Here is a 17,479-nt window from a genome sequence, read left to right on the forward strand (position 1 = left end):
GTACAATCTTGTCACATCCTCTGGAAGAGGCAGCCTGCAATGCATTGCCATACTCTCCGCCCTGGGCATTAACTTCAGCTCCACGTTCCAGTAGCATCTGCACAATCTTGTCATATCCTCCTGATGAAGCAGCCTGCAATGCATTGCCATACTTTCCACCCTGGGCATTAATGTCAGTGCCGTGTTCCAATAGCATCTGCACAATCTTGTCATATCCTTCGGATGAGGCAGCCTGCAATGCATTGCCATACTCTCCACACTGGACATTGACATCAGCTCCACATTCCAGTAGCATCTGTACAATCTTGTCATATCCTCGGGATGATGCAGCATGCAATGCATTTCCATACCATCCACCCTTAACATTGGCGTCAGCTCCGTGTTGCAATAGCATCCGTACAATCTTGTTATGTCCTTTGAATGAGGCAGCCCGCAATGCATTGTTATCCTCACTCTGGGCGTTGGCATCAGCTCCACGTTCCAGTAGCAGTTCAGTAACCCCTGTGTGCCCATTCTGTGAGGCCAACATCAACGCAGTTGATAGTGTATTATCTGCCTTGTTTATATCGTTTTCATTGCCAATGAGCAACTTCCGGACGATCCGTGTATGCCCATTGAAAGCTGCCACATGGATTACATTCATGCTGGGCATTCGACTTTTCCTCATCGTAGCCCGCCAAAGTATTGGGAACCAAAGCATCCATCTGCCTCCGCTGTATAATTGATGTAACAAACCATCAAATTCGTGTTGCTGTGCCAAGGATATGTTTCGTATATGATCTGGCCAATGTACTGCTGAGTATTCCAGAAGACTGCGATGACCTATTTCTGTTTGTCTTTTATTTTCTTTTAAGTCCTCCATCAACAGGTATCGAACACAGACCTGAGCAATTAGACTCTCAGCGTCTGATAGGTTGAAGGCATATATAGGATTGGGATTTCTGGCAAGATCCCTGCTGATAAGGAACTCCCTGGCTGTCTGGTGGATAAGGTATATTTTCGAATTGTTGATAAAGACAAACAGGCCACACAGTTGTCGTATCTTCCGGGCTAATCGCACTGGGTCAATTCCAGCTTTTGCTGCACTCCGCGACTTCGGGAACAAAGCTATACCTAACGCCATAGCCATTTCTTGTGTTGTCAAGGGGCGCCGTGCACCAACAATAATTTGAAGGATCTTTCTTACTGTATTGACTTGGTTGGACGGAACTCGAGCAAGGATCTTTCCATATGCTGCATCCACGGAGGGAGGGATCAATCGAATTGATTCCTCAGCTGGCCAGAGACTGTCTTTAAATGTTGTGCGGATATCGTCAATGGCTAGATATAACCAAAGATACGTGCGGTGTTCCATTTGAAGAAGTTGGTGCTCGAGCCGCTGCTGTACATCGGATGATAGTAATGCAGTTTCAGCCAGCTCCTTCACTCTGGTCCTTACGACCAGATTAACCTCTTCGCGGATCTGATGGTTTTCATCCTCCCCTTTGAGATGTATATATGGGAAGAGATCTGTGATAGGTTTGAGTCTGTGCTCAACCTCATCATAGGGGCGACTGGTTATCAAAAGCTTCAACCAGGTTTCAACGGCCGATCCATCAGTTCGATGGTAAAAGTCTTCGAGCCTCTGAATGAGTTGTTTTTGATCGTTTGGGTGACATTCATCAAGCGCATCGAGCACACAAATAGTATTGGCCGCTGTGGGATCTGATGTCGCTGCTATAAAGATCCGCCAAAGTTCACTGGCCTCTAGTTGGAGCTTGTTCCCATTCCTTTCCCACGATGGCAATGCATGCCGTAGGAGATTCGGCTGCTGGCTGAAGAGCTGGTGTAGTATGGCACATAATGCTGTAGCAAGATTGTTCTGCTCATCATTGTCCTTGAAGAAAAAGTAACAGATTGACACTGTTGGATTCAATGCTTTGAAGTCATCGTCGATAAGTGATTTGGCCAGAACGGATTTTCCACACCCAGGGTCGGCTGATATCCACAGAAGATCATTGCAGTAACTATTCGACCAACGGCGATATTGTGGATTCTGCAAAACCCATTGGCATGTCCCTGGGACATGACCTGGATTGATGTCTTTATGCTGCTCGTAGTTAGATATCTTGAATACCTGATGACACTTTCGTTGTTGATCGGTCAACGCTCTAGCTGTTTGTTCGTGATAGTGTCGTTCCTGTTGGTCGTACGCTATATCCAGTCGTTGATTCGTGCCTTTGACTTCTTGAGTTAAATTTTCGATGGAGCCTATACAGTGATTAGTAAACCACATGCTCTTCTTAATATTAGTCTAATCTCCGCATTACTTACTGCATACATCTACTGCAAGATGCTCTTGCAAGACTTGACCCCGGGGCATATATTCCAGCAACTCCTTGGCATATGCTGCCGCTGCTATGGCAGCGTAACCTTGCCACTGCTTGTTCTTGTGTGAATCAGAGTAATCACAGATGCCGCGGATAATAATGCAAGGGAAGTCTAACATCAAGCCTGCTGCCTCCATCTCAAAACATAGTGCCCCAAGTTCCAAACAAAGCTGTTCTCTTGTGCAACCGTGTTTGATAACAGAATTTCCTGAAGCAATAATACCGTAGTGTAGTAGTAGATCCTGAGTGTCCCGTTCACTTCTAGTCTCTTCCCATTCCCTTGGACATATATCACAATTCCCCGCAGTAGCAGGATGCTCGTGCTTGGTTTTGAACAATCGATCGCTTTGTGAACTGGGTCGGCCAAAGTGTGCCTGGGTCCGTTGTGTTCTCCTGATCGCTCTTTGGAGATATTCCGGGTACCGGGGATCATCAGTTAGCTCAGCAGCCCTCATATTGTTAACTGCTGTTAACAATGATCTGGGAGGACTGTTCAAAGAGCCAGTTCGGCAGAATACACCGTCCGCAGCGACCTTGCCCATATCATATTGAACCACGCCTCCACATCTGCCTGTCGGGCAGCTAATCACTATGTCACCAAGCCGTATATCATGATCTGTGGATGGGATGCCTCCTCCAACACCGACCATCAGGCCAATCCGTAACGATTTTGAGAACGTACGGACCATGTTATTTGCAACTGTTGTAGCTGCGCAGGCTCCATATTGTCCACCAGGCAGGCAGGCGATCACGACATGGTGTTTTCCAATTCGACCCAATCTATATGCATTTGTATCTGCAGCATCTTGTTCTTCAAGTATTCCAAAGTCCTCATCGAGCATTTCTTTGGCTGCGGCCGCCTCGATAGGTAGGGCACAGATCCAGCCGATCTGAAATTCCTCCCGTGCAGGACAAGGCATGGTTGTTATGTGGTAGGACAAGACGAATTTCTGCTCTAATCTGCCGTTGACGCTAAAAGACGGACGTCCACAAGGAAATTGGAGCGCAGAAGCAGAAGACTGTCAAATCTGACATTGCTAAAGAGGGAGCTGGGAGCGTAATATTAACCACTAAAGCTCAGCCTTGTGCTGTGCATGAGGCATGGGCTGGGCGGTAAACCACGGAACACTATTGGCCCGCACTTAGGATGGCTTGCTTCGTTGTCACCTGCTAAAACAAGGGAAATCCCATTCGAGCATTTTATTTTTGTCCAATGGGATCTGTATGTGTTCAATACATCCTTTAATTTTGCAAAGAACCAGGAAGTCGTATACATATTTTAGATGAAATGGAAATTTGAGGGTTCACTGCCTGATGGTTTCTTCTGCTGGTGACAAAAGTATATCTCATGAATGCTGCAGACGCGTTAACAGCATCTCGTCTACGTTGGACAACAACCACTGATCTACCAGTGAGGTCCGAAGTCAACCAATGGAGTTCCCCAATACATTTGCAGAGTGGGCCACCCCAGTTGACGTTCAACACGAATCGAACGAAGAACGGAGTGTTGCCAGAAAAGACCATCAGATGCTAGCAAACGCTGCCACGACTGTGGCCAAATGCTTGATCGCCCAGACGGGCTATGAACGTCTGACTGGGCAGGACTCCATAGCAAATGGATTCATTCAAGATATAGTACCTGAACTCTCAAACTATAAATTGGGGCTTAGACCACTTTTCTTCTTTTCCCCTCATCGACCGTCTGCTCCTCCGGGACAGTCTTTGACTCTGCAGGTTCCAAACTCCAATGCCTTTTCCTTGTCACGCAATTAGAGCGAGGTTCCTCAATGGAGTGCACATCAAAAAGGTGACGCCGAAAATCCAGGACGCTGCCATACTCCTTCCCAGAGCAGCAGGGATGAGGGCAAGTAACTGGGTTTCCCGACGGTAGAAGGGAGAGATGCCCATCAATATGATTCAAGAGTGTGGACTTGTTCAGCCATTGCTTGAAACGCTCATCTGGTCTCATGTTGCCGTCCCCTAGACAGAAGGGGCAGAAACCAGGAGCTACTAGTGTGTAGCGGAACGTCAGCAGCCCACACCGGGGTTTTAGATTGGCTAAATGAGTACCACAGTGCTGATTCCAGTCTTCTTCACTATATAACAGCTGTGCGCATAAGTAGCAGAACTGGATAAAGGTTCGTTGGACACGGCGGTGAGCTCTCTTGCCATTCTTATAGCACTGTTGATAAGGAGCAGCATTTAATGCCTTTCTCTGGCATTGTAGGATATGCTTTGCACGATCTTGTAGTTGCCGGGCAACACTACTAACTTGTCAGTCCCTATAGCTCTTAAAGCAAAGCGGGTGCAAACCTTTCTATGGGTTTTTGGCAGATCGGACATTGCCCATCAATAGGGGTCAACCCAGGATAGTACGCAACTCTCTTAGTTGATGTACAGAGACTGACCATGTCCTGCAGGCATTGTCTCCCCACCTCACTATCAATAGGCACCTCTTTGAACAGGTTTTCGCGCAGGCGAGTTCTAGTCGGGATATATTTGGCGTAGATCTCGAATAGGTTTGTCGTATCACGTTCAGTGAATCCCTTTCCGGAGATGTATCCTTTGTAGCATTCTTTCCACCACTGTGAAATATACTCGGATCGCTTTGCCCGAAGCTTCTTTGCTTTCTGTGTGTACAGCCTGGATCGTTCTTCCGCCAGCGATTTATGAATTCTGGGCTGACCTGCAATCCTTCGCGAAAGGTCGGCGATCCTTGCGTTTAGGTCGACGATTTCCTCGTCGTGTTCGAACTCGAATAGTGTCGCGGCGTCCAGGCGAAGAGGGACATTCGGATCACGATGATGCGCCATGCTCTGTTCCATGTCTCGACACTCATAATCTGGTTCCATACCATACATCAAAGCTTGCATATCCAATGCCTTGAGCTGAGCCTGATATTTGAGGAATGTGTTATGGTCTTGATGGTCAAGCGCTTGGCTACGCGTAGCTTCCGTCGCTTTCGCTATATAATTGGTCAGCACCGGACAGACATCTATGCGAAGGTGGGGAAAACAGAAAGCAAGGGGAGATAAATGAAGATAAATGTATGTAGTGGGCGGCGTCAGCTTACGATCTACCCTGTTTGCGAGCTCCGCTCTGATTCCGTGGACGCGTAGTTGGTCCTCGAATCCATCTCTTTGCGCTAGACTCGTGAAATTGTGTCTCAACGAGGAGAATGTCAGTCCTTTGTCCGCCTTTGGTCCGTTTGGAGTGACCATTCGGAAAAATGGGAGCTCTCTAGCGGTCTCAGTCCACTGCAGAGTCCATGATTCTCTGCCCTCCGGAGGTCTTTGGGCCAGTAACTCCTCAACAGAGGATATGCCCTTAAACGCACGATCCGCAATGCTGTGGACGATGACCCAAAAAACGAAATTCATTACAAGGATTGGATGCTCCCTGAACCAAGTTTTTGGCCTAGTAGCACGGTAAGCCCTAGATTGAATAACACTAGTCTTGAGAGCAGGGTTGCGTATGGAATGAAAGAAGGGAAACAGCCTATAAAGTTGCATCGTCCCGGTAGCGCCATCCTTTAAGGAATTGAGGATCGATTGTCACCCATCTCTTCACTGTCCCAGCCTGATTGCCCCATTTTATATGGAATGATAGATGCTTTGCATAAGAGTTAGAGAACCGAACCTTGGAGCAGATGTCACAGGCACCAACCTTGTAGTAGAGGCACTCATTTGTATTTTGATAAGAACTTGATTCTATAATTGCGCCAGCTCTGGACCCTGAACCTGCAAAGAGAGCAAGCGCACTTCTAGCTTGGACTCGTGCCCGTTCATGCACATAGTCGTGTGTATCGTCCCCAAATAAACGGCGAAGCAGGTATTCAATATCCTTGGCTGTAACCAGGAAACGTGCCCTTGGTTCCGTTGGAAGGGCATACTTGCTTGTTAGATCATTTCGTATGAACTAAGCAGAACCATATTAGCATTAATTGTGACAACAGGTATGCTTAGATCACATACATTAAGAACATCTTTCTTTACTTCCATAGGGAGACTCCTGGACGTCTCACGCTCCCATCTCGAGGTGAAGCTGGTAAAAAAACAACATACTGTCTTCTGCGAGGGCACATTCTTTTTTCGGGTAGCGATGTAAAACTCCACAAAAAGCTTTAGAATTTGCGGAGAGGGATCCGGTTCATCCTTAGAGAAGTTTTTTGTTCCACTCTCCTTGCGAGAAAGTCTCCATCTTAAGGAAAAGAGTTAGGAGTTACCTCGCTAGGCTTAACTGGGATGGATACTTACAAAGCCCACTGGAGTGCTGCTTGATCATATTTTTCAGAAGTCGCCGGTGCTAGCCTTGGGAAACTTATAACATTCTCCTTCTTTTCTTGCTCATTTTGGTATTCGAGAGTAAATCCACGTGACTCCGCCAGTCTCTGGTGTTCCTCTAGTAGTTTTTGTAACTTGGCATCCTCGGAAGACATGGTCATATGATGTCACGTGCTATCAAAGAGGTGGAATCTGAGGGGATTGATACTGGTATGGATTCAGTGACAATCAAGTTCATCTCTTCAGCTTGCAGGGCGTAGAGCCCATTAAAAGCAGCTGAACCACTGTTATCTTCTGCGGCCAGCCGCTGAGTTGGCCTTCGTCACCCCCACTGGAACCCTCATCACCACCTGGTGAGCCATCATCACCAGGGGGTGATTAGGTCCTCACCCATATCACCAGCACTCATACTAAGAGCATCACGCCGCTGCTTTAGAGGCAAAAGGGCTTTCTGGGGATTGACCACGTTCTACATGTGGCTTAAGTACGGCTGAGCGGACGGGAAGCCCTGTTTTCCACACCCTATGGTCGTATGTGCTGGTTTCTGTTACAAAATTTGATTATATAGGCCAAGCGGCGCATATAAAACAGCCTAAATCTTTGTCGTGAGGGCGTGTAACAGGCTTGCTTGACCACTGTATAGTGAGGCCTACGCTCCAGAAGAGATTATCAAGCCCAATCCCATATGTGAGTGGGAAGTCCTTGAGAAATGCCTATGATATCTTCACAGCACAGTTTTAAGACTTTACAATCTCCATCAGAGTATAGAATCACTGTTCTAGTGTAGGATCAGAGTAAAACTGTACTTATAATGCATTCTCAAACCTTACTGTTATCTGAATCCCTAAACCAATGGGACATTAAGCAAAAATGCCACAAAAGAAAAAAAATGCACCGTAGCTGGGATTCACTGGTGGTCACCCACCTGACTACGAACGGGCCGGCGTGCGGACTAATCATTGTGAGTAGTTAGGTTCCTGCTGCCTGGGTGATGACTGGGCGACTACTTGCTAAATGTTATGTGACTAGACCTAGGCAGGTGTTCCAGGTAACCTGTCTGAAACATGTGTTCAAAATCACTGCTATTCAGAGAAATACCCAGAAAGGCCTAAAAGTTAAGAGTGCGAACTAGTGGTAACTAGAGAATATACAGCATGTCGCTCATTAATATAGGCTCATGAGCGATTTCGGTATATCAAACCCTTCATAAGCCCAGCAACCACCTTTAAGTCTAACTCGCCTTCCAAATCCTCCTTGTAGACTCCCATCTCTGCCAAAAACTCGCGCACAGGCTCTGTCGCCCTGAGATAATAACACAAATAATGCACCACGCTGCGGCCCTTATTGTCCATAATCCGCACATCCGCTCCATTTTGGATTAGAAACCGTATTATCGGGGCTATTGGGCCAGTAGGATAGCCTGCCTGTAGACCCGCCACATAATGCAGCGCCGTCCAGCCCTTCCCTATATGACTGTGTGCATTGATGTCCGCTCCCGCAGCAAGCAGAACCCGCGCTTTGGGAACACTACCAATATGGGCAGCACATTCAAGTGGAGTGACCATATCACAATCATCTTCCATTTCAGTGCCACTCATATAGACATGGAATTCTTCTAGCATGCTCTCTCCGTAGTTGTAGCCCCCATTCAAGAGGGAATCGTCCGCGCGCGCGGATACATCCGCCCCACACGCAAGCAAGTAACTGATTAGGGCGGTGTTGTCTGTGACTGACCGCGTTCCATTGATCGGGGCGTACCGATCATCGCTGAAGGAGTAAGTAGCCAAGTGCAGCGCGGATGCATTTCTAGGGATTGCTGTGACGGCGAAGATATCTGCACCGCATTCCTCAACGAGAAACTTAACTATGCTGAGGTTGTTCTTTGATGCTGCAAAGTGCAGCGGAGTCCATCCGTAGCTATTTGCATTATCTGCTGGAAGATGCGAATGCTCTAGGATCCACGCAACTGTCTCTAAACGCCCAGCCTCCGCCGCGCGGTGCAGAATTATTGAGCTTGAGGTGCTCCGCGCCATCATATCCGCTCCAGCGTCAATCAATGTCTGCAGGAGAGATATTGAACTGCTGTACGCTGCAGTGTGGAGAATTGTTTCGTTGTACTGATTCCGCAGTCTGACACTAGACCCTGCACGGAGCAGCGCCACGACAGCGTCATTATCATCAGAAGCGACCGCACCAAAGATTGCACTTTCTCCATTCCAGGCGACGGCATCTACCTGAGCCCCAGCCTCCACAAGCACCTTGATAATTTCCTGTGCATTGGGGCTCTCCACGGCATAATGCAGTGGTGTCATACCATGTTCAGGGCAGGAGTTAACATCCGCGCCTTCGCGCAACAGAAACTGTACGCAATCCAGAGATCCTTTGGCGGCCGCACAGTGCAGAGGAGTCATTCCATGGAGATCGGCCCGGTAGAGAAAGTCATCATGTTGGTGTCTAGGCTTGAGCTTGTTCCAGATGAACTCCAGGATGGGGAGATTGCCGGCACCCGCGGCAGCATGGATCTCTGTTTCATTAAATTCGCCCATGAATCATTGGACATGATGCTCATAGAGTAGTTGGATGATATCCAAGTGCTGGTGTTTGATGGCCACGATAAGCGGCGGAGCGAAGTAAGGCTCATCCGGGGAGACGTTGCGGTTAAGCAGGTGGTGAATGGTGGCGAGGTCGTGGTTCCTTATGGCAGTTCCCAGTGAGAGTTCATCTGGCATGCCTGCTCCCATTGCGCTATTGGTGTCCGCCATATCCGTGCGCGTGGTCTGTCTCTACTCGATGTTGGTTGATGTGAGAAATGTGGTTAAAAAGTGGTGGTTTTAGCCCCAAGTTAGATTTGACGGGGTGGAATTATTAACGCAATCTACGGCCGAGCCGTCCATTTTCGCGCCATCTTCTACAATCATTCTTCAACACATCATTCTTTCACTACTACTATTACATAAAATGCCGTTCTCTCAAGAAAACCGGATGCAAATGGCTATTGCAGCTTGTAAAAGCAAAAAAGTTCAATCAAAATCAAGGGCTGCAGCCATATTCGGAGTGCCTAAATCCTACCTTCCTTGATCAGTTGAAAGGAATCAATCCACGGTCAGAAACACGCGCTAGTGGCCATAGATTAATAGTAATTAAAGAGGATGTCCTTGTGAAGGGACTGTTAGATGCAGATAAGTGAGGCTTTTTAATCTGTCCAGAGTTTCTGTGTGGCATGGCACAGACTTTACTTCATGAATATTCCTAAGATGCGACTGCAGTCCTTGGAGTTAAATTGGCCTCCTCCTTTGTTCTAATAGAACCTACACTGATGATCCTAGTAAACTCTTTTTTTATTTTTTATTAATGAGGCAACACATATTAGATACAACAGTCCTTTTTAATACCAGAGGACCAACCCTTGGCAGCCCATATCTATTAAGGATAAGAAGCAGAGCTCAGCAACAGTAGTCGCTGGTGTAGATTGGCCTGAAGTGATTTCATCTCCAGCATTGCGGCACGCGCGATGAGCATCACACTGGACACTGGACCAGCATCCGGCTCCGAAGGCCAGGCTTGATCAAATCGGGTCTGTGGCGCTTTCGAAGGATTCATGCTCGAAGCGAGGCACTTGAGCGAGGCTTCGAGGTTGCCCAGCAGCTGCGAAATCACGCACGCGAGAAGCGACATTGACGACGTCATGGGGGTGGAGAAACACCCGATCTGGAAGTGCAGCGGTTGCATCCCATTCCCGTTCCCATCCCCATTCCGCGTGGCCGAAATTGGAGTGACTGCGACTGCGGATGGGCTAGATAGTACCGCATTGAAGAGGTGAAGGACGCGAAGGTAGCAGGAGAGGATCAGGAGAGCGGTGGCACTGTCCGGCAGGGATCGATAGGCCGCATGTAAAGGGAACTCCATTTTGGCTCGTTCATCATTAGGATCGGTATGGTTTGAGACAGGGGAGAGGATCTCTGCCAGTGACTGGGTGACAGCTAGGATCTGATCGATGGTTAGGGGCGGATCCACCACTGAGTCTGATTGCGCTCCGTTGATGGCCAGAAGCTGGCAATGGTACTCCTCCAGCGTCATGCTCAGCTCTGAAAGCCGATAGAAATTGGCATTGACTGCTCCCAGCAGCGACGGTGCCGAGACAAACGATGACGACGACGGTGGCAACGATGAGGATGCTGTGGTTCCGAAGGGGTTGGTCATCTCATCGGCGAGAGCTCGTTGGATGGATTCTTCATGCGAAAAAGATGAGGAGTGGGAGTTGGAGCTAGAAAGATCGATCCAGTCGGGCGCCGTACACAGTTGGCCACTATACAAAGGAGATCTGCAACCAACAAAGAGGACTGGCTCGTCACGGCCAAGCTCAGGAAATGGAGAGAGTGAAGCTATGTGGGCCCAGCTGCAGTGAGTACCTAGCTGACTGTCCGTACTGGGTCCGAATTCTTGGGTGTCCCTTGGTTAGATGGGGCTTATAGGATTATGCATAACATACCTTGGTCATGGTTATTGCTGGCCATTGGACACTCAGACGCGACCACATTGGACAGTCTATCCACCTCCGACAGATATTCCCTCGGCATATTGTTCGCTGACGGGCTCTGTTCCTGGTGCCTGGACTGCGTCAGAGAGGATGCTGTAACGCATTCGGAGGGCGACATTCCCTTGCTATGCGACTTGCGACGAGTGCTGGGTCTCCCTGGCCGTAGAGGTGGCTCGAAAATGCATTGAACCCGGGCATTCGCGCAGCGTGCGCAAGGCTGGCCGGGAATAAGACTGCGGTGGCATCGAAGCTTCTGCTGGTGGCATCGATTGCAGGCCAGGCGGGTGACAGGCCGAGAAGGCGTAGTGGAAGAGGCGTCCATGGTTCTGCGATTCCATCGAATTGGCTGGATGGACAGAGAGTGCGTTGCTATATGTATGTGTGGTCGTATATCAATGACCCTAGACTGACTTACAAGCACTGCCAGGATACACCATACTGTACTAACCCGAGCACAGTCTGATTCTAGGGCCCTTGCAGCCCCCATTGGCATGTGTCTTCGCGAGTTGTCTTCGGGGAAGAATGTCCTTTGGCTTGCGGACCTGCCCCGATCAAGAGTTACTGTAGCTTTGACTTATCTGCGCCTATTTTGCCCCATTTCCTCCAAGGTAGCCTCGGACGGACGGATAACTAGATGTTCGTTGTGTGTATCTCCCCACTTATTACGATTGGAGACGCCCTTGATTGGAAACAAATGGACTCACTCCGTCTCCCCGGTATGGACCAAGTAAATGGTGACAGATAAATGTCTTGACCAATGACTTTCTGCGTAATGTTAGTTAGCCGCCACGGCCGACGATCCGGGCAAATCAACAAGCCTTCCCCGACAGGATCCGCGCCATAATTTCTTGCACGCAGCACATAGATGTCGTGTCATATAGGTCTGCAGGTCCGCTCACAACTCCACCAAAAAGGCACCGTGTGGTTTGCTTCGCCGGAGATGAATCGGATCTATCGGATCCGATGGTAAGAATGGTTAATATATCTCAAGGCAACCACATTAACAAAGGCTAGAATGGAACGGCCAAACGGTTGTCTACGCCAAGGACAATTAAACCTTATCTTAGGAAAAGTAGGCTAGAGATCTATATTTTAGTGAAAGTTTACTGGATCTGGTCCTTGATTCCGGTTAACGGTCTCCCATTTCGGAAGCAGATACGTCGTGGCTGAAACATTCGATATGGAGGGAACTCAATTTTGCTGTAGTAAGAAAATATCCATCTCACAGGAAGGTATGGCGAATTCCGAATAACCGACCCCTATCATCTCTATAATCTTAGTTAGTATTCTCTTCATCTACAGATGCAAGATCTTCTTACTAAGATAGATACTGCTATGAAAGAGAGGGCATTATAATATCATTATCTCCTTTAAGAACTTAGTCTTCATAAATTGAGATAGCTTCATCAACCAGTTCTTACTATATAGCAAGCTTTAGCTTAACTGGGTAAATTAATATCAACACTTTACACCAGAAGATTAGGCACATGTTAAATGGAGTGATATGTGCTTAGTTAAGAGAGGTCTTAGTATCTGACTAATCTAGACATTCAGATAACTAAGAAATTGACTCCTTAAACATAATATCTGTACTTAATGGACAGGGAAATATGTTGAAGAGATATTTTAGGCAGGCTTTCGTAAAGAGATATATACAGGCTTAGTCCCTTGGATGGTGATCTAGAATCTGCATAAGGGGGGTTATAGATAGAGTTATATAAGATATTTATTAAGCATGGCTTCCTGAGTTTATTAAGCCTAGTGATATCTTCTTGTAAGATAATGCCTTAGTCTATACTGCAAGAATTATAAGAGAGGTGCTTGATTCCTTATTGATTGAAGTTATAGTTTAGCCTCTATACTCTCCTGATCTTAATATATTCAAGAATCTCTGGTTGCTCATGGAGAAGATCTATATGCTTTATTTAGAACTAGAAGATGCACCTAATACTAAGGAAACATATTAATTGCTTATCCTTGTAGCTAAGGAGGCATGGCAAGCTACAGACACTACTATTCTTCAAAAGCTATCAAGGACCATACCTAACCAGATGAAGGCAGTTATCAAGGCAGATTGTTGGTATACAAAATATTAGAATGGAATCAATTTTCTCCTTCCTAATTTGGGTTTGGCTAATAGTAGGTGGTAAGGAAAGGTGGTCCAATACTTTTTGCACCCCACTGTATTCTGACAACCGGGGAACCAAGCCGACATATATATGTGGTCCTGGTCAGCTGTTGTCTTATATCGTCGCCAGGCACATCTTACAGATATTTCTTTTCGCTCCCACCCATCCTGATCATAGTAAGGGTCTTGGGGCCTCTGTCTCATTCTTAAGTATTTCACGTATCTGTCAATATAATCCATAAAACTCAAAGTATTCACATCGCATGTAGCTATCTGGTGCTGAAATAACTTTCAGGGAGCTAAAAGTAACAAAGTTGTGTGGGTCTAATGGAATGTTTGAAAATGCATGATATTACTTGATATGGTGATTAGACATCAGTAAATACAACATCACCCAGTAGTCTCTTAAAGTAAGTAAACTAGTCATAGATAACACGCTGCGTGAAATCTGTATTTGTCTACTTCTTCGGCGACTGTGGAAAAATCACTTTTATATAGGCTTGCTGAGCAAATGTGCGTGCTGATGTGGGGTCAGCAGACACTATCAAATGAAAGGTCTGTGCACCAGACTAGGAGCATTGCATAGCCAAATCACTGTGTTTGGTATAATTTCTCAGCCGTAGGGAGGCTTCATACACTGAGGGGAATAGCAGTTAATGTGTAAAGACCAAATAGTGGTGCATAAATATTGCTTTCGCTGTCCTGCATATTTTGGAGGTATAGTTCAACTAATGTCTTCATATCGCTTGGAGTCCATTTTAGTGCCATTATCGCACTACAAAGAGGACAAAGGGCCAATCACTGCAGCTTAGGTCTTTGGAATTGCCCAAAAATGAAAAACTGAGCTAGGGATTGGTATTGGAAAAGATACGTGTTCATGCTGGTTGATGACTATTTATCAAGCGACGCAGGAATACCTAGCCTCCAATTATCACACTGACAATAAAGGGTGAGTACTACCTAGTTCAATCTCAATACTCTTTCTGTATGATCCTACTTTTCGGAAATTTGTTTATTGATCTGTTATCATCCCAACTTTATTCCGCTTGTACATGCAATGGTTCTCACTCCCGGTAAGCTTAATCTTTCGTTCTTTGCTGCCGCTCTCTCCAACGCTCGCGCTGGCCTGCGGCCTGCCCCAAAGACGTCAATCCGAAAACTGGCGGTCGCAGTGGCTGAGGATATTCCTGATCACTCTCGAACTTCCGTTGAAGCCTTAAATATTGCTACATACAAGTAGTAGCAAACGTTAATTGGCATTGCGTGTTGCATCTAGTTATCTACACTTTAAGTACTTTATTACAAGCGCAGTCTGAGAATCAATAAAAAAACATCGACACTTTTGTCCCACCTCATGACATCGACACGCGCGAAGCCGGACTAAGAGTGGCAAAAAGGCGAAACAACAGTTAACATTAGGATATTACCAGGTGACGCTAACAAGGGTGCTGACATCTTCAAGGTACGTAAATCCTTAACATTCTATCATGTTGTCCTGACTTGTGATTGTAACTTTATGTTGTAGAAAAGATGTAAGCAGTGTCACACTGTTGAGGCAGCCGGCAATAACGGCACAGGCCCCAATCTTCATGGTTTGTTCGGCCGCAAATCGGGTTCAGTTCCCGGCTTTAGCTACAGTGATGCCAACAAAAACGCCGGCATTACGTGGAATGAGGACACTCTGGTATACTCTTGCAGGTCATAATGTGTGTTGTTGCTAACGCATTCTGTCCAGTTCGGCTTTCTCGAGAACCCAAAGAAGTTCATGCCTGGTAACAAGATGGCCTTTGCTGGTCTTAAGAAGGGCAATGAGAGGAGCGACCTGATCGCGTATGTATCCCTGCAACTTATCTGCGCTAGCTATCTGACATGCAAAAAGCTACCTCAAGAAGTCCACCTCTTGATCATATACACATCAACTTGTGGTCTTGTACCAGAGTGGGGCATGTCTCAGAGGCGGATATAGGAGTTCTAGAAAATAGTCAACAAACCAGTACGTATCCAATCTAATGACCATAATAAAGTCATCTGTAAGCGGCGTGACCACAAGCCCCGATTATAGGCATTCAGTTATTCCCAATTTCTATCGGATGCGTGCACTTCAGGGTCTGATCGCGTATGTAATGTGTGATAGGCCCCTCCGTGGTTAAGAGTGTGGAAGTTGACGGAGGTGATCTTGAATAGCATGCACCCTGAACTAGACAAATGTTGTTATTAGTTTTCTTTCCAAGTCATACTACAAGCCGAATGGGAGAGTCTGCATGCGTCAGTATATCCGCTTAGCTTCTAAAATAGGTGCATATCAGGCTCTAACTTTCCGCTCTGTCAAAAGATATATGATTCTATAAAATGGCTGTTCTCCCAGGATCTGGAATATGTTTTCTCTAGGGAGCGCTCTATGATTCAATTTCATAGAAGTTTGCATGCGAATTGCACAGTCGTTTATCTAGACAGTGGCGTGATACTATGGTACCTCATCTAGCTTAAGACATTGAAATGCGACCAGAGATCCTCAATTGACACCTAGGTGTGATTAGCAGAATTTTGCTAGGGCCAATGACCAACCTGTGCCATAATTTCAGCATCTTCTGGTGTGAAAGATATCAGTGACTAACTTCCTCTGGGCCTTCCAGCATGCTTAATAATCACTAATTTCAAGGATATCTCTAGAAATATTAATATCACTACATAGCCTAGTATCTAGTCTATCTAAATATAGATATCAATTCAAAAATTTAGTGGTTGCTGAGATATAAGGGAATAATCATTTCTGTCATGGGTTGGTACTTGGTATGAAAGTGGTAGTAGTTCAAATGTATATATGCATTAACCCTTGACAATTACTATATCTTTAGAATGATTATCTAACCACCACTCATTCAACCCTATAGATATCGAATCGAAATTTAGATATAGATCAAAATCACTATAATCACTATATATTTTATATAAATATATCAATTTTCTATAGGTATATTTAATAGGCCCTTAGCATAGGCCTAAGATCGGAGAAATTGAATTCTAAAAACCATTAGAATTTAACCATTTATCCGACCTAAATCGAACCAACTACCATAATTGGTTAGTAAGGGCTTAGTTAGGCCTTTCTAGGCCTAGTAGCAGTTTTTTGCGGTGAAACTCGCAGAAAAATTGGAATGGGTCAGGGTTGGTTCCGATTTCTAAAATTTAGACTCGAAATCGGAGCAGTTTGGTGCCAAGGTCTGGGTTTGAACTCGCCCGAACTCGGACCACTGCAACTCTAATAGTAGGTTAAAGAGAAAATTCTATTTATAATATTAATTCCCCTGCATAATCCATGCCTAGCTAAATATACATACCTTCGTGAGCATCTCTAACAGAATCTGCACTGCTGATCCTAGTAAACTCTTTCAATGTTTCTTATTAGGGCAATGCATGTTAGATATAACAGTACTTTACAATACTGGAGGACCGACCACTTAGCAGCCCACACCTATTTAGGAATTAGGATAAGAAACAGAGCTTAGCAACTGTAGTAGCTGGTGTAGATTGGCCTGAGGCGTTCTCATCTCCAGCTTTGCTGCGCGCCCGATAATGCCTTGCACGCTGTGCATATAATGCCAATAAAGACAACGACATACACCCGGTGTGACATTTTTGATCCGTTGATGTCATGCCATATGGGTGCGGGTCCCCTTGCAACTCCACCAAAAAGACACCTTGTGGTTTGCTTGGCCGGAGATGAATCGGATCTATCGGATCCGAAGAAATCGGTAAAAATGTTCAATATATCCCAAGGCAACTATATTGACAAAGGCTGGGATGGAACGGCCAAGAAGATTGTCTATGCCAAGGATAATTAAACCTTATCCTAGGGAAAAGTAGGCCAGAGCAGGCTATATTTCAGTCAAGGTTACTGGATGCCTACCGATCCTTGATTCTGGTGAGTCAATGTCTTCCATTTCAAAAGCAGATACGTTTGGTTGGCTGAAACAGCTGATATGTAGGAATCTCAATCCAATTATAGCATATAAAAAGCTGCGCGCGAGGAGAAGTCCGATTCGCTGCAAGTTGGAGATTATGGTATTCTTTAAGGATGAAGAACAGCGGCTGAAACTCAGCATAAGACCCTTCTTCCGCTATCATTCTTGCATCATGATTGGGAGTGGGAGATATTGATTTC

The 17,479-nt window shown here is 46.1% G+C and overlaps 6 protein-coding genes across 6 annotated transcripts; 1 reads left to right on the forward strand and 5 right to left on the reverse strand.

Moving 5' to 3' along the window:
- Positions 1-11: 11 nt before the first annotated feature.
- Positions 12-643, reverse strand: Aud_004491 (ankyrin repeat domain-containing protein; the record flags this gene model as incomplete). Its single annotated transcript, XM_043289431.1, has 3 exons — positions 12-18; positions 54-589; positions 638-643. The coding sequence occupies 3 exons, from the start codon at positions 641-643 to the stop codon at positions 12-14; spliced, it is 549 nt and encodes a 182-aa protein (XP_043145366.1).
- Positions 644-663: 20 nt separating this feature from the next.
- Aud_004492 (uncharacterized protein) lies at positions 664-3,289 on the reverse strand (the record flags this gene model as incomplete). The annotated part of the gene is made up of 3 exons (XM_043289432.1): positions 664-822; positions 884-2,250; positions 2,314-3,289. 3 exons carry the CDS (start codon positions 3,287-3,289, stop codon positions 664-666), a joined length of 2,502 nt encoding a protein of 833 aa, XP_043145367.1.
- Positions 3,290-4,660: 1,371 nt separating this feature from the next.
- Positions 4,661-5,749, reverse strand: Aud_004493 (uncharacterized protein; the record flags this gene model as incomplete). Its single annotated transcript, XM_043289433.1, has 2 exons — positions 4,661-5,334; positions 5,443-5,749. 2 exons carry the CDS (start codon positions 5,747-5,749, stop codon positions 4,661-4,663), a joined length of 981 nt encoding a protein of 326 aa, XP_043145368.1.
- A 2,078-nt stretch (positions 5,750-7,827) lies between these two features.
- Aud_004494 (uncharacterized protein) lies at positions 7,828-9,198 on the reverse strand (the record flags this gene model as incomplete). The annotated part of the gene is made up of 1 exon (XM_043289434.1): positions 7,828-9,198. One exon carries the CDS (start codon positions 9,196-9,198, stop codon positions 7,828-7,830), a length of 1,371 nt encoding a protein of 456 aa, XP_043145369.1.
- An 877-nt stretch (positions 9,199-10,075) lies between these two features.
- Aud_004495 (Zn(II)2Cys6 transcription factor domain-containing protein) lies at positions 10,076-11,511 on the reverse strand (the record flags this gene model as incomplete). The annotated part of the gene is made up of 2 exons (XM_043289435.1): positions 10,076-11,034; positions 11,142-11,511. The coding sequence occupies 2 exons, from the start codon at positions 11,509-11,511 to the stop codon at positions 10,076-10,078; spliced, it is 1,329 nt and encodes a 442-aa protein (XP_043145370.1).
- A 2,863-nt stretch (positions 11,512-14,374) lies between these two features.
- Positions 14,375-15,221, forward strand: Aud_004496 (c-type cytochrome; the record flags this gene model as incomplete). Its single annotated transcript, XM_043289436.1, has 5 exons — positions 14,375-14,553; positions 14,737-14,779; positions 14,843-15,001; positions 15,053-15,147; positions 15,197-15,221. The coding sequence occupies 5 exons, from the start codon at positions 14,375-14,377 to the stop codon at positions 15,219-15,221; spliced, it is 501 nt and encodes a 166-aa protein (XP_043145371.1).
- Between the last annotated feature and the right edge of the window lie 2,258 nt (positions 15,222-17,479).

The sequence above is a fragment of the Aspergillus udagawae genome, assembly GCF_001078395.1.
Source record: "Aspergillus udagawae IFM 46973 DNA, scaffold_3, whole genome shotgun sequence".
NCBI classification, from domain to species: domain Eukaryota; kingdom Fungi; phylum Ascomycota; class Eurotiomycetes; order Eurotiales; family Aspergillaceae; genus Aspergillus; species Aspergillus udagawae.